The following is a 15,927-nucleotide window of genomic DNA, read 5'->3' on the forward strand; positions in this document are numbered from 1 at the left end:
CACGCGGCAGAGAGCACAGAGGTCACACAAACACAAAAGAAGCCCCACCCACCTTTCTCTGGGCAATCAGTCTTAGAGGGGGAGGAGCTAACAGCTTGTTTCAGACAGAGGGTGAGGTAACGTGCGGTCTGTGAGGTCAGCAGGAACCAAACGCTCCTGACTGCTCCAGGCCTGCACGCTCCATACAAAGTTCCCGCTCCGCATCAGCCGGGTTCTCGTATTCCCGGGCGTGTTCGGTCTCATAATGCCGATTCAGACCATAAAGCTCAAAGACAGAAACGTGCTATAAACACAAACGCTGTCAGCAGTGAAGCTGGAGGCGTGCTCAGAGATGTTGATTCTCTCTGGATCTGCCGTCATATGAGAACAAATGTTCTCAGCGACGAGGCCGAAGTCGACTTCGATGTTCAGGCTGAAACGGCTGAAACCTGCGGACGAAGCCTCGAACCTCCGAGCAGCTGTGAATGAAGTCTTTGATGTTTTTGGGAATGCTGATAAAATGTTTTCCCTGATTTCCCAGTTTGGTTGAACACTGAGCAGAACTGAGTTCACCTAAAGGTCAGACAGTTCATCGAAAATGCCTGAAACAATCAACCAATCAGGACCTGTTCAGGCTCCCTAAATGTGAGGACTTCCTGCTCCTTCCTGCATGTGTTTGTTTCAGTGGTTTCCAGCTTCAGTAAAACACTATGGACATTTTTCACGGCGTTTTAGACCCGTCGACCCGTTTCTCGGTGCTTCTCGGTGCTCGGTTCTCTCAGTTTGGGCATTTTCTTCTTTGGGAACCCGCTTTGGGGGCGCGAGCTCCTTGGAAAGGTCCTCATTGTTTTGTGAATGAGGCAGAGAGCTGTCAGTCATCTTTTGTTATCCCGCTGAAAGGAAGCATCACATGAAAAGGCCTCTGAGCCTCACCAGGCTCCTTCAAGAAAAGTGGAGATTTTAGCATGACTGTCAGAGACGTGATGCAGTTTGGACTTCGGGTCTTCTTGGAGGAGAAATAACACTAAATGAAACTTTTCCTTGGAGGAGAAAGACAGTAAAAGTTGGTTTCTCATTTAGAAATTCGACTTTGCTAAAAATGAAAGTTTAAGCTTTATTTTTATTATTCTACTCTACGGTTTTTAGAGAAAAGGGAAATTAGGTAAATGGGAGCGCTCTGCGGTTGAAGCGTCCCCACAGGGACGAAGGTCATGAGGAGAAAACTGAGTTTGATCCCAGTGAAACCGACTGACCGACCTGTGAGAGCTGGTAGGAGCTTCTCTCTGAGAGGAGCTCGGGTTTTGCTCTGCGGTCACTGAGCACCGACCTCTCCGCCCCCTCCTTCGTGGACTCTGCTGGTGGAAGCTCTCCACGCCACCCCCGCCTGCCTCTGCAGGTTTGCATGATAATGTTGGCAGCTGCCTGAGGGCGCCGACCCCTGCCCCCACCCGCCCGTCTGCAGCCCATTCAGGGGGTCACATTCATTCACTCACTCAAGACTCTGTCCTAACATTTGTCCTCATGCACAGCATGAGGATTCAGTGCTTTTAGTTTCAGTCGTTTACTTGTTTCAGTTCAGTTTTTATTATTTAGAAATGTTGGATTTTACTTTTATCAGCAGGCTGGAAGTTCAGGACAAGTTTTACAATAGAAACACTCACCAGGACCTCCTCGTTAATGCAGTTTAAGCCTGCAGTTCCTCTGCATTCCAGCAGAGGCGCCACAGTGAGTCAGTCCCCATAGACTCCCATGATAAACATCTTCACAGTCTGGCACATGTCCCAGCTGTATGGGGGGGGGGGGGGGGGGGGGGGGGTCTTTGATTGACAGGTGCATGGTGACACAGGTGGCTGTAGCTGCTAGCTGTCTGCTAGGCTTCACCTCAGCTAACTGGAGTCCCTGAACTGGACCTCTGGACCGTGTTGGTGCTGTTGGAGCCTTTTGGAGTGTTTTTTAATGCAATTATTTGACCAATAATATGGCTGCTGTGGCTTCATTGGATTAATAGACCATCCAAGAAGGCGGAGCTCCAGTTTCAGTATTTTACTTGGATGTCACTGATTAGCAGTGAAGCGATGTTCCCGTACAGTCTCTGCTAATCAAGCTAGTTCACATTAGCTGATAATGCCGAGTCCAGGAACCAGTGAGGGCTTCCATCTTTTATTTACAGTATGAGGTTACGGATGATTAGAAAGTGTGTGCAGACATTATTGATTGAAAGAAAACCGATCAGTCCATTGACAATGTTTCGTTCCTGTCTGAGCGTTCACTGCAGCGCCTGACCCTCGGAGGCCTGAGCGTTAGTGGCTGTGATCTGTAGGGAAGTGTGAGCGGTGCTCAGCGTGTTCGTTCTGGAAGCTGAAGGATGGATGGGATGTTTTGTGAAGAAGGGTAATCTGAGGAAATCTGCTGGTTTGGATGTTCAGGCTCTCAGAGGAGCTTCTTATTGACCAAACTCACTGAGCAGTGAGAGCAGCCGAGGGGGGTGGGGGTGTTTTCACGGTCGTGCGGTTCTGCCCTGATGTGGGGGGGGGGCTGTGTGTGTGTGTGTGTGTGTGTGTGTGTGGGAGGGGGGGGGGTAGCAGCATTGAACCCCTCTGCACCGTCTCCATGGTGATCCTGCAGCGTCGCCTCCCACCCCAAACGTGGTGCTCCTTTCAGCTCTGTTGCCATGGCGACAGCAGAGCCGCAGACTGGGATGAGTCAGGGTGGATTTTCTCCTCTGGGCTGACGGTCGTGATGTGGCGACAGCTCGGGTCGTCACGATATCCGGATGCCCAGGAAGGCACACGGTACCGTTGTAACACTACGGGGAAGAGAGGCTTCATTGTTTTAAATAAAGAGCTGAGCAGTGTGAACACCAGCACACAAACATGCAGTAACGTCAGGTGTGTACATGTGTGATACTTCAGGATTGTGTTGCAGTATTTTAGTTTGTGCCTGCGGCAGAGTGTTTTAACTTCATGATAACATACAGCTGATGTGTCAGATTACAGCTGCTGACCTCTGACCTTCCTCCTGAAGTCTTGTTCGGTGTTGTTAACATCAGTTACATCATGTGAGGGAGGGGCTGTGTTATTTTTAGTATTGATTAGTGTCTGAGCATCGATTTATGCCATCTAAAACCAGTTTTCAGAGCCTCTTTGTGTTTCCATAAACTGACCTTTGACCTCTGCTTATTGACAAATAAATTCTGCTCATTTCCAGCTCCGTGTTTTTACTCTTGGGCCTCGTGCAGCTCCTCAGATTATTCTCTGAAACAAGCCGTTTTAGCTGCTCCCTAAAACCACACTCGCTTCTGATTGGCTAACCTTTGGAGGTCTGCAGAGGGGCGGGACTCAGAGCTTGTGATCTGTACTACAATGTAACAATATATCCATGACAGAAAATAATGAGAGAAAGAATAAATCAGCTTTAATTTAGAAACTGGAAACAGCCGTTGATGGATTGTTATTTGTGCTGAAGATGATCTCTGATAACTTTTCATCTGCTCATCAAACTCTAAAGCACGAGGAAACAAAACTAAACAAAGTGACATAATAATAGAGGAAGTGTGTGTGTATATTTATGTTTTCCATCAACGTCATTACTGCCTGCATGTTTTCCTCTTTTGGCATTCTGGAAATTTCTGGAGCAGATGTATAAACTGCTGATTTTGGTGCTTTTTGTACAAATTAAAAGGCCAAAATGTCTTTAAGCTCATGTGTATGATCTCTGTTCTCATTTCCATGTTAAACAGAATAAATCAAATCTAAAGAGGGTTCAGAGCAGATTAGAAATGATGGCAGAAACCAACAGACACAAGATGGGATCACAAAGAGTTTTTTGGGATCCATCTTCCTCCAAACAGCCTAACTTTGGCTTCAGGATAGTAAAGAGTCGAGTATCATCTGCATACAGTGAAAAGCTCAGATGTGCTGTTGATGTAAGCAGACGCATGTCAGTACAGAAAGGAGGAGGACCATCTTCTCTCTGCAAACAAACCCACATTCCTTCTTTTTCCTCCTCCTCCCTCCACGTCTCTGGACCTGCTCTCTCCAAATACCACCGCAGTCTTTAAGCCAGAGTGCCGGCCTGGCATTTTAAAAGGCCAAACTCGAGCGCGGTGGGTCTTTATGAGGGCGAGCGCCAGTCAGCCTCCTCTCTACAGAGAGAGAGATATATATATTTATCTGCTGCAGTCTCATGTGGAGGCGTGTTGTTAAAGGAGGTGAAGCTGATGAGGTCATTCGACGAGAGTTTAACAGCAGCAGGAGGAAAAGTTCTCAGCCGGTGAAGAAAAGCCCGAGTTTAATTTTCCTCACATCTTTAATGAGACAGAAACGTTGTGTGAATGTCACATATTAGTGTGTATGTGCATATATATATATATATGTATATATATATATATATATATATATATATATATATATATATATATATATATTTGATGTTCTTTAAATAGTAGAATTAAATGATGTTTTCACCTTGAGGCCTCTGTAATAGAGTGATGAGATCTGACTGCATGTAATCGTTGATCAGAGGGAGTTTGTGGAGCAGCTGTGATAAAGCAGAGTTGGTGTCTGCATGTGTGAGTCTTTGTGGCAGACTGCAACAGCCTGTTTTCACATTATCAGCTGTCAGAAATGTGGATGTAGGTCAGCTCCTGCTTCTCTTTATATTCAGTAACATTTCACCCAGAAACCTGCTTCACTTCCTGCGTTTGCTGCTAAATATTTAATGTCCTGACGGTGACAGGGTAGCTCCCATCATGCCTCGGTGCAGCACATGTTCGTGACTGTTTAAAATGTGGGTCAGGATCTCTGCAGACGGATAATCTGCTGCTCCGTAGTCAGAGCGGGTCGCAGTGTTTTCATGGAGCTGCTGCAGGCGGCGGTGTCACTGAGCTGCTCCTGATCCACAGCCAGGAGCTCCGAACTCTGCTGGAGCCGGCCGAGCACACAGAAACAAACACACAAAAGAAACGAATCCAAGAATTATTATTTCACACTTGCGTACAGTAAAGATTTTATAGTAAAGTTTTGTCATCAGGGAAAATCTGAAGCTGAATGTTTTAACTCAAAGTGAAACCTTTGAGGCGGAAGCAGGCGACGTCTCCTCTGAGGCAGCCGATAATCGATACAGAGGTTCCTGATCTCAGCAGGAACCAATCAGATCAATATGCTGTAACTGAATTAAATGTGTGATGCGTTTGTTGTCGCTGAGCCTGTGATTTCATCAGCAGCTCACAGAAGTGACGGCGTGACCTTTACCCACGCAGACGGCGCTCGGCGAGGAGTCGACCTCCTGATGTCAGATTTAATGAAAGCGGACGAGAGACGATACGCTCTGCTTCTCTGCACTGAGCTCAGAGGCAGGAAACGCATCATCACCGCGCTCATAAACAACACAATAGACCGAGGCAACGAGAACATCGGCCGTACGTGTCACGACTTTTGAGGTCTTCATGGTTTGGTGGGAGGTGCTCATCACACTCTGGCTGCTCTCCATCCAATCACACGTGTTTAATAGCACTCATCACCAGCCAATGGGAGCACTCTCTCCATCCTCAGTGTCATGTCCACCTTCTGTGGAGTCTGCTTTTCCTGTTCAGCTCGATTCTCTGAGTTGATTCTCAGAGCATGATGGGAAATCGCTGTAGTCGTGTAAACGGTGACTGCAGGGTGTAAGAACTCTGCAGAGCTGAGCGGGGGTGCGTCTGCTTTCAGCTTGTTTTTCAGGGCACAGTTTTCATCCTCATATTGAAGCAAACAGTTTGAAATGATTGATTGAAAGACTGCCACGCCTCAGCAGGTTACATTTGATTTCTTTATTTTCTGAAATAAATTAAGAATAAGATGGTTCATACTCTACCAGAGCAGCTTTGCATGATTCACAGTTCAAAATAAGCCTTCTTTATCTGACACTGGGACATTTTCCAGGCCTTCAGTTAATGACTGAAACAAGCTGTCTCTTTACGAAAAAGCTGCCGAGGGGCAGCAGCCAGTGCACTGGAACGGTGTCTGAGCCCAGCCAGTCCAGTGAATCAGGGTGACCGGAGCTAATGGGCTGAATTTATTTCCAGCTGCTTCCAGACAAAAACGCCTGATTTTAGTTTCCACAGATGCAGCGAGGAGAACGTGTGAACTGAAACTTCAGGAGCTGAAGTTAAACTCTTTGTTCTCTCATCATCTCTTTCTGTACTTTCAGAGCACGTTGGCGTTCCAGGCGACTGTAAACGATGAAGGTTTGATCGTGGCGACGCTGGAGCTCTCAGACCTGCAGGAGAACGTCACAGCGTACGCGGCGCAGATCTCCGGAGAATCTCGAACCGTCCTGGTTCAGTTCATCAACGCCAGCGAGCCTCTGCTGTACAACGCCTCGTTCCACGGCCTCTGCTACACGCTGGGGCTGCTGGTCAAACGGGGACAGGCCTGGTCCAGACCCGTGAAGACTGTGACTGTGCTCACGAGTAAGAACCTCGCTGTTCATGGCACAGGGGGACTAGCACTACATATTTATATTTAAGATAAACTTCATTTATGCCAAAGTTGGGAAATTTATTTGTTTAAAGGATTAGAAAAATGTTTATGAGAAAGTGATTCTTGCATTTATACATTTAGTTCAAATTATATCTCAAGTAACCCTAATTTATTCAAGTAAGCCACTAAATCCATTTAGTCTCCTAAACTCTATGAATTTATTGATTGCTCCAAATCTTTGGTGAAGTAAATGCATAAATTTACACCAACATCTAACTGGACTCCTCCTGGACTCCTGAGCTGTTTTGGACATGTCCCACTGGGAGAAGACCCGGGGCTGATCCAGGGAACTCTGAAGAGTGACATCTGGCTGGGAATACCTCGGAGGAGGAGGAGGTGGCCGGGGAGATGGATTCTAATCTTTTTTTGTGTCAGCAGTAAACATGTAAATATTGTGAAGTACCTCTTTGAGAGTTCGGTAACATTCAGCCCTGGACTTTAGCTTAACCACGATGATGTTAGTGTTTGACTTGGCGTTAGGTTTAGGGGCTGCTGACCAAAGTCTGCATGGAGCTTGTTCGTTTGTGGGGTTTTCTACACTTCGATGTTGTCTGCATGACCTTCAACTTGTCGTTTTTGTCTCCTCAGAGCCGCTTCCTGTCCACAGCGCTCAGATATTGGACTATAAGGAGGCTCCAGAGACTGGTGTGGTGTTTGAAATCGATCCTCCGACCAGAAACGTCTTCAGCAGAGTCAACATCAGCTACACTGAAGGACAAGAGCGTCGATCAATGCTCTATAAAGGTAAAACACTCTACTCTGCATGTACGAGTGGACAAAGAAACTTTTACACTCTTCAAATTTAGGCCTAAACACTATAGTTCACTCATTTCTTGAAGTTTTCAGCAGTAAAAAGGTCCTCAAACTGTTGGTCTTTGCAAAATGTGTTCAGTCTGTAGCATGGACATGAGGACAATGCTGTAGTTCAGTCTGACCTGGAGGTGGCAGTGTCGAATTACTGTTGCAGCACCTGAGTTCAGGTACTGTGATTCCAAAATGTGTCTGCCTGAATAGAGGCTCCGCCCCCTCTCAGATTAAAGCTTCTGGTTGGGTAGAAATATCAGGCATTTTCAGCATTTCTGAAAGGCACTTGTTTCACTTAATATTTTGTTTTTATTTTAAATGAAAAGAGGACCCAGGATTGAACCCTGAAGAACTCCAAACCTCATTTTAGCTGCTGAAGACAGAATCACTCAGGTGCTTCAGTGTTTACGTCACCACTGCTGACAAATGTTAACAAAGCTCCAATAATAAAGAAAAAAATCACAGAGAATGATTTCCTTTAGGATGGTGTCTTCGTGTTCATCTTGTAGAGACTCTGAGGTGTTTCTTCTGTGCTTGTTGTTTGTAGATTTTTACAAAGGGAAGACGGTGTTTAAGCACTGGTTACCAGGGATGTGTTATCGGAACATCACCTTCCAGCTGATCTCCGAGGCCACCGTATACCAGACTGCACTGGTTACCCACAGTGACATCACTCACACCCCTCTGCACCACCGGACAAGTGAGGCCCCCTCCCAGTCTGAGCTTCTTATTTCCCTCTGAGAGCCCAGTGTTCACTCGCTGTACTGATTAGATTAGCTTAGCATAAAGATTTGGGCTGTAAAGCTGACTTTCCTGCATGAAGCTCTAAATTCTGCTCTTAGGAGTTGTTACCGGGATAAAAACAGTCACATTAAATTGATTAGATCTGCAGAAGATGGCGGTCTGATTCAGAGCCCTCAGGTTCCACAAAGAGGCCTCCAGTGAGGACCTGCCGCATTCCAGTAACCAGTGATTTATGGTTTGTTAAACGTGGTATGGTCTCAGTGAGCTTCTTCATGATGACAGCAGCAGATTAATGAGAGCCGGCCTCAAACATCTCAGCTTCTCAGCAGATGTTCAGAACTGTAAGTCTTTGTTTCTGAGAACAGGAAGCTGTTCTCCGTAATGATGTAAGAAGCAGGCGTCATCATTTCTCACTGATCTCAGGCTCATAGCGTGCAGCGAGCTGACAGTCGAGTCTCACGGGGTCGTTTCCTGATCAGAATAATTCATGAGTCTGCTGCTGTGCTCCTCATTCTCTCCTCCTCTCTCCTCCACAGTGCCCTCCCCTCCCCTCAACATCTCCCATAGGATCATCCACCTGAGTCAGAGGGTAACTCCGGGTCAGGGGACTGACACGCCCCCTCATCGATCCCCCCGCCAGGCCCGGGATGTCCCGCTGATGGAGGAGCGGGAGGAGGCGAGTCAGGCAGAGGAAAACATCACCTCAGAAGAGGTGATAGGAGTCACTTCTGCCCCCTTCAACTCCACAAAAATCCCGATGACGAGCGCCACCATCGATGTGAACAGCAGCCACATGGAGGAGGCGGAGCCTACTAGCTACTGGCTAGATCCGACTGAGCCATCTCCTGGTGACAGGGATGAGGAGTTTGTTAATGGCGTGGTGCCGGAGTACGAGGACTCCAACGAGCCGGGCTCGGCTTTGGCGCTCCCCGCCGAGCCGTCCGTCCTGCCCACCAGGCTGCCGCCCATCCTGCTGGAGCTGCGCTGGCTGCCACCACGACCGCCCACCAGCTATGATGGCTTCAACGTCTACATCTACAGAGATGGTAAGCAGCAAGCTCTAGGTGGTCAGCTTTTATCAGAGTTTCAGTTCTGTGGCCACTGCACATGCTCAGTAACCTGCTGGCCATGGCAGTGAAGGTTTGTGTAAATGTTGGAGTTATTCAGAGGTTCCTGCGTGTGGCGTCTAAACCTCTTCCTGTTCTTCAGGTAACTCGACGGAAACGGCAACCGTGGATGAAAATACGCACGAGTTTTTCACCGAGTTAACGGAGCCGGGAACGTACAGAGTACAGGTGACCACGCTGAGTTCATCCGGAGAATGCGAGGCCCGAGAGAGCAGCGCTGACACCGGCTTCACCTTCTACCTCAGTACGTCCACGTGAACACGCTCACGGGAACACTTGAAACAATGTGTGAAACTTGAAGAAATGAATACATGTTTGCTTTTATAATAATGTCATTCTTACCTTAAATGAGTTCATATCGTCACATTCTCTCCTGTTGACAGTCTACAGCTTTTAACCTGCACACACCTGAACAAATGCTCCATCTCTGGTTTTATTAACTTGGAGTTAAATGGTTCCAGGTTCCGGCGGCGAGCTGCTGGAGGAGCTCCGGGAGCATCCTCAGGCCGTCAGCGTCAGACTGCTGGACTCGAGCACTGCCGCCGTCTCCTGGGCGCCGTCCTCCCAGAACCACAATGGCAGCCTGGTGTCGGTGGTTTCCACCACCTGCCTGAAGCCCAGCCTCAGCCAGAGGATGGAAAACACGTACTGCAGCGAGGTAACACGCCGCCAGACCATTTGCCGGTGCGAATGTTTAAGAAACCCCAAAGTATCCAGATACCTCCAACATGTTCTTAAATGTTCCATTTTTGACTTTTATCGGAACTTCCTGATGTCTCCGATTATCCAGTCTGAGTTTATGATGTAGTGACTTTTACTAAAGAAGCTTCAGACTGCATCTGTACCCTGGTCTGTTACCTGGTCTGTACTCTGGTCTGTTACCTGGTCTGTTACATGGTCTGTAGCCTGGTCTGTTACCTGGTCTGTTACCTGGTATGTACCCTGGTCTGTTACCTGGTCTGTTACCTGGTCTGTACCCTGGTCTGTTACCTGGTCTGTTACCTGGTCTGTACCCTGTTCTGATGCCTCAGCAGCTGCAGTCAGAGCTTCAGATATGAAGCTTCACTGGTCGCTGTGTGGACCCGAGGAGATGCTCCTGCCACAGGGTCAGGGTCAGGGTCAGGGTTAGGGTTTGGGTGTTAGGGTTAAAATTACATTGTTATTAAAGTTTTTATTTTCATTTTCATCTCAATAGACATTGATCAAAACAAAACTTCAACAGACAGTATACCCAGCTTAATAACTTTGATAACAGGTCCAAGTGAATAAGAGAGACTAACATCAAAGGAAAAAACATATTTTAGAACGTAACCTTATACATAGTAATGTATGAATATATATATATTTGCATGTATCATTGAACATATATTCAAAAAAAACATATATACATTAAATAAGGGCAGCAGTATCAGTGGGATCATTTATACATGGTTGTCTGTCTCTTATATGCTGAAGATGTAGTCCCAGACCCCTATGGATTCTTCCTCTTTATCATTAATCCTTACCAACATACGTTCGTGGGTTAAAATTCTTAAAATTCTGACTTTGACCCCCTGACCTCTGGGGTTTGGTGCCTTGCTCAGAGGCTCCCGAGCAGGGACTGAACCTTTTATTTACTGTCTTTGTGTATTTTCACAGGAAAACTCAACAAGTGACATCATCACCCACCTGACGCCCGGCGCCCAGTACAGAGTGGTCGTCTATCACACCAACGGACCCCTGATCAGCCCGCCGTCGGAGCCCGTCATCATCGATATCGGTGAACGCCGCCATCGCGTCACTTTATGCTTTTTTAAAGCTTCCTTTTCACTCTTTTTGCTTCCTGTTTCACTGTTAAACCCCGCCTGTTTCCGTGTGTCAGAGCCCACCGGCGTGCGCGAGCTCGCCATTTACCCTCTGAGCCCGACGGCGGTGATCCTCAGCTGGCAGCGTCCGTACCACGTGGCCTTCAGGAAGTATGTCCTTCAGACCTTCTTCTTCAACCCTGTCACGCTGGCCTCCGAGTGGACCACCTACTACGAGATCGCTGCCACCGCCTCTGTCATCGCCTCCGTGGTAATGAATCTTTCTCACGGGAAACGCATCACCGCCCGCGTGGCGTACGCCTGACCGCCTTTCTCTCTGTCTCCTCTCAGAGGGTGACCGACCTGCTGCCCGCCTGGTATTATAATTTCCGTGTTTCCATGGTGACGTGGGGCGACCCGCCGCTCAGCTGCTGCGACAGCTCCACCGTGAGCTTCGTCACAGGTACGACCCGGTGTGAGGACGCCTGTGAGGCGGCGGGAGAGATCGGGAAATTTCATTTAAAATTTTTATTCGTCTGTCTTCAGTGATGATGATGATGGTCAGTTTATCCCCTAAAGAGGAAATCTCAGTAAAAAATAAAAACCTGTCATTTTAACGTGTTTTTGTTTTTTACTTATTTTTTGGAAATATTAGCAGTTCGGTCACCGCAGAAATAAATAAATAAATATTTAAAAAATAGAAACCTGTTAAGAAGATCTCCCTCCTCTTCCTCCCGCAGCTCCCGAGGCGCCTCACATATACTCGGTGGATTATTCTCATGGCGTTTTGTACGTTCACTGGACGTACGGCGAGCTCTTCAGCGACCTGTCGCACTCCAGGATGCTGCACTGGCAGGTGGTCGCCGTTGGGAAGAGAGGACCCGAGAAGACGTACTCCATCGACGTGAGTTCAGAGTTCAGGCGTGAATTGCAAACACACCTGTGGAGGGTTTGAGTCAGGCTGCGTTCAGGTAGTGAAGAAGCTTTTTACCCACCTGCTTCTTTCCTTTCATACATGTAGATTCCCAGCAGGCAGGTTCTCGCTGATTTAAGTTCACTGAGAGTTAAAGACTTTAACCAGCCTGTTTTTGTTCCTGTTGATTCTGACCAATGAGACTCTGCGAACAGCAGTAGCAGTTTCTGGACTCAGACACAGACTGGTTTACTCTGCTGCAAGTTTAGTTTGAGAGGAGAATAAAGTGAACCTGGACAGAGACGAGTGGAGCGGGCAGAGGATCTGGTGGTGGAGGTCGGGGGGTTTTTGGTCAGTGATGTGAAGCTGTAGCTCAGCTGGACTCTGATGTTTGTCAGTCTGCAGAAAACATTAGAAACAGAAGTGAAACTTGGAGCAGAGCTGAAAGCTTTGGCAGGACAAGCTGATCCTGCAGGACCACGTTTAAACCGGAAGGCAGTGAGCTGCAGGTTTGAGGGACATTTATCTCACTGTCAGACGTGTTACTCAGTCAGCAGCAGCGTGTAGGTAAACCCCGCATAACAAATGAGCTGCCATTGGTCAAAGCTTCAGGTAACAGAACAGGCTGTTAACTCTCAGAGCTAAACTCAGGCTGAGAGAGCTCACAGTAACAAGCCACACACACACACACACACACACACACACACACACACACACACACAGAGTGCTGTGTGAGGAGTTTGAGTTTCAGGTAATTTTCTGGTCATTTTGTCCTCTTGGAGGACCTGCAGGTGACCATCAGCTCACCGTAGACCCGTTTTTAGCCTCATGTTTGCAGCGTCCCGTCTGGATGCTCTGAACGAGTTTTTTTGTGCGTTTCCATTAGGAGCGTCTCTGCAGCAGCAGCTCGTTATTTCAGGGTCGAGTTGAGCTGCCATTGATTCTCTCCTCGGGTTGGTTCAATGGTCCAATTAGCAGAACAAGAATGACCTGCAGACCCTTCTCCTCTAAGGGTCCAATTACCACCACAGTCACAGCTTGCTCCCATAATTAAGTGTTTGAGGGTTGGAGGTGATGTTGGAGGTTTAATTGGCCTCAGGACAGAAATACAGAAACTTAAATCAGATGCAGCCGTCGTGTAGATGTCACACACCTTCATGATCCTTAGTCTGAATTTCTGTTAGTTTGCTTCTGATAGTTTGTGAAAATGTTAAAAGTATTCACCATTCAGCTTATTGACAAAGCACAGTTAATGTGGAGAAATGCACCAGAAGAAGTCCAGAAATAAATGTATTTATTAATTTAGAACAAATATCTGTAATCAGCATCAATGTCCGGGGCAGATAAGTGAAGTACCGAAAAACAGCACTTCCTGTTCCAACAAAATCATAGACTGTATATAAAAGCTGGACATAGCCACCATGATGTCAACCATGTGTTTCTGGTCATGCTGAAGCTTCAGCGTTAGCCAGCATGTTTGTTTTCTTGTTTCCCAAAGTGACTGTTTGGACAAGAGGGTGGCGTGCTATCAGCTAATGCTAGTTTAGCACAGACTGTATGGGAGTATCGCAGACGCAGATACCTGCTACTCAGTGCTCAGTAACATCCAGGGGTGAAAGTAAGCCGGTACGGTCCGGTACTGAGAGTTGGAGCGGCTGTCTGCTGTAAAGCCGTCATTCAGAGCCGATCGCTGCTGTAATTTGTGTCAGAATAGATCCGCTAGCAGTAAGCGGTCTAAAACACGACTTAATCAGTTAATAAATTGCTTTTTTCCTCATTTCAGATTGTTTCTGAACTGCTCGTGCTGTGCTGGAGCCTCAAGCCTCTAGCTTCTCTCCCCTCGGACTTTGAGGCTTTTGTCAATGGACAGCCGCGTCCCATAAGCGGGACGGATGTAGTGCATTTTATATGGAAGGCTAGACCCTCTCATTTTGATTGACACCTCATTCAGCCAATCATGTAAACTACGTGACGCTCCCTGGTTATTATTGGCTCTGGAAAAAACATTTCTTAATATGATTGGCTGAATGCGGTGTCAATCAAAATGAGAGGGTCTAGCCTTCCATATAAAATGCACTACATCCCGGACAGGACGCGGCCAGTTAACAGGCAAAGACAGGGGTTTCCCAGAGCCAATAATAACCAGAGGGCGTAGTTTTTTCAGGTGATTTTGGTTTGGCCAGTTTAACTGATCATTTTTCATGTTATTCTGCTCAATTTCAACAACACAGCACAGCTCAAAAACACTGCTTATGACCAGAGATTTCATTTACACTACATGAGAGCGCATTCAGCTCCAAAACACAGTGGATGCCAAGAGGACTGAGGTTTGAGAAAGTTTGGTCGTTATTTCTTACATTTTTTTTTTTTGTCATAGTACCGGCAGGAATTTAAAACTACTTACACCCCTGGTAACACCCAACATTCCACTTTATGCTCCCTTCATTTCTCAGCCCTGGAGGCTGATGGATGGAGATCACATGGCTTTACAAACAATGGGTGATGTCACAATGTCTACATCCATCTTTTAGATACAGTGTGTTGTCCTTTGGGTCTGAGGCAGTGAGCTTTGTTTCTACATTAGAGTTATAATTAGCTATAAGAATACAACACTGAGAGCTTAAGTTCAGGAAATAAAGATCCAAAGAAGAATTTGTGGCGTTTCCAGGTGTTTGTGGTCAGCGGGTGTGCAGAAGATGGCTGACGGTGGCTTTTGCTGCCTGGACTGAACCACTGAGTCACTGTCTGTTTTTACATCAGAGCAAACAGTTTAATGAAGCTTCCACACTCAGACATGTTTCTAAATCTGTTAACATGAGAGCTGATCGTTTATTTTTAGAAATATGGAGATTTACTTCTTTAATCATTAATTCCCAGTGGAAGCAGAGGGGCACAGCGACTGAACTGTGAAATAAACAGCTGTGAGGATTTAGGCTATTTTTAGTTTCTTTTCAATACAGATTGAAAGCTATTTTAGGAAAATACCTGCAGCAGAGTTACATGTCACCTCTGTTAATCTTTCAGCAGGGAAAAACAATAAACCAGAGCCAAATACCAAAGTACAGTGTGCCCCATCAGAGGGAGGACAAGATTTAAGATGCTCAGGAGTAACTGTTTACATGCTGTTTTCATGCTGTTTACATGTTGTGTCAGGTGACTCGTAACGTGATGCAGGCGACCCTCCCTCTGCCTCCTGGAGACATCTACAACCTGACGGTGACGGCGTGCACGGACCGCAGCAGGAACACCTCCACGCCCAACATCATCAAACTGGGTCAGCGCCATGCTTGGAAAGCCATTAAAATCTTAATGAGCATTCATTTAGATGTTAAGATGGTGGAATACCAGCGAGGTACATGATGTTACCGGATGTGCAGAAGTGCTAAGGAACGAGCCGGGCTGGTTTAAGAGATTAAAAGCTCCAAGATGCCGCGGCGTGCAGAGTAATAAAACAGTGACGTGTCACGTATGAATCAGAGACCGAGGAACTGTTTGTTTTTGTTTCTGTGCAGTTTTCTGCTGTTTGAAGAGAAGTGATTGAGGAAATGTAACTACAGCACTGGGCTGCAGGGGTTTTAAAATATGTAAGATGTGAGTGGAGACGACGCCTCAGTGCCAAACTGACCGGCGGCCTTTCCCTGTGTGTTGTTCTGAGGCAGCTGCAGGTCTGAAGTCTGTGTCAACCTCAGAGTGAACATGAAACTTCATTTTCTCCACTTCCTCTTCTGAGCGTGCCAAACTATTTCAGTCCTCTTCGGAGGAAGTGCGACGGTCTTTAGCAAGGCTCGGCTCAGCTTGGCCCTGCTCTACACCGTTTCTCCTTCAATACAAGCTCTGACCGAAGATTTTCACTGCTGTTTCCTGCAGAGCCAGCTCCTCCCAGGTCGCTGTATGCCGTCAACGCCACTCACTCATCTGTGACTCTGCTGTGGACCGAGGAGGGAGTGGTTGACTATTACCAGGTCTTCTGTAGACCCAGCAAAGCCAGCAAGGAGCAGCTCAAGGTAAAAGTGCTTCAGATAAGCTTTTACTGCATCTGCTGAAAGTGTGAGAGT

General features: G+C 47.0%; 1 protein-coding gene across 2 annotated transcripts in view; it reads left to right on the forward strand.

Moving 5' to 3' along the window:
- ptpro (protein tyrosine phosphatase receptor type O) overlaps positions 1-15,927 on the forward strand; it is a 45,143-nt gene that overhangs the window by 5,128 nt on the left and 24,088 nt on the right. For both annotated transcript variants that reach the window (XM_030719956.1, XM_030719958.1), the window contains exons 2-13: positions 6,169-6,430; positions 7,089-7,244; positions 7,852-8,004; positions 8,585-9,094; positions 9,258-9,419; positions 9,637-9,833; positions 10,814-10,934; positions 11,037-11,230; positions 11,311-11,422; positions 11,700-11,863; positions 15,026-15,146; positions 15,740-15,876. In XM_030719956.1, coding sequence (XP_030575816.1) covers positions 6,169-6,430; positions 7,089-7,244; positions 7,852-8,004; positions 8,585-9,094; positions 9,258-9,419; positions 9,637-9,833; positions 10,814-10,934; positions 11,037-11,230; positions 11,311-11,422; positions 11,700-11,863; positions 15,026-15,146; positions 15,740-15,876 — 2,289 coding nt within the window. The remainder of the gene's footprint in view (positions 1-6,168; positions 6,431-7,088; positions 7,245-7,851; positions 8,005-8,584; positions 9,095-9,257; positions 9,420-9,636; positions 9,834-10,813; positions 10,935-11,036; positions 11,231-11,310; positions 11,423-11,699; positions 11,864-15,025; positions 15,147-15,739; positions 15,877-15,927) is intronic.

The sequence above is a fragment of the Archocentrus centrarchus genome, chromosome 23 (assembly GCF_007364275.1).
Source record: "Archocentrus centrarchus isolate MPI-CPG fArcCen1 chromosome 23, fArcCen1, whole genome shotgun sequence".
Lineage (NCBI taxonomy): Eukaryota > Metazoa > Chordata > Actinopteri > Cichliformes > Cichlidae > Archocentrus > Archocentrus centrarchus.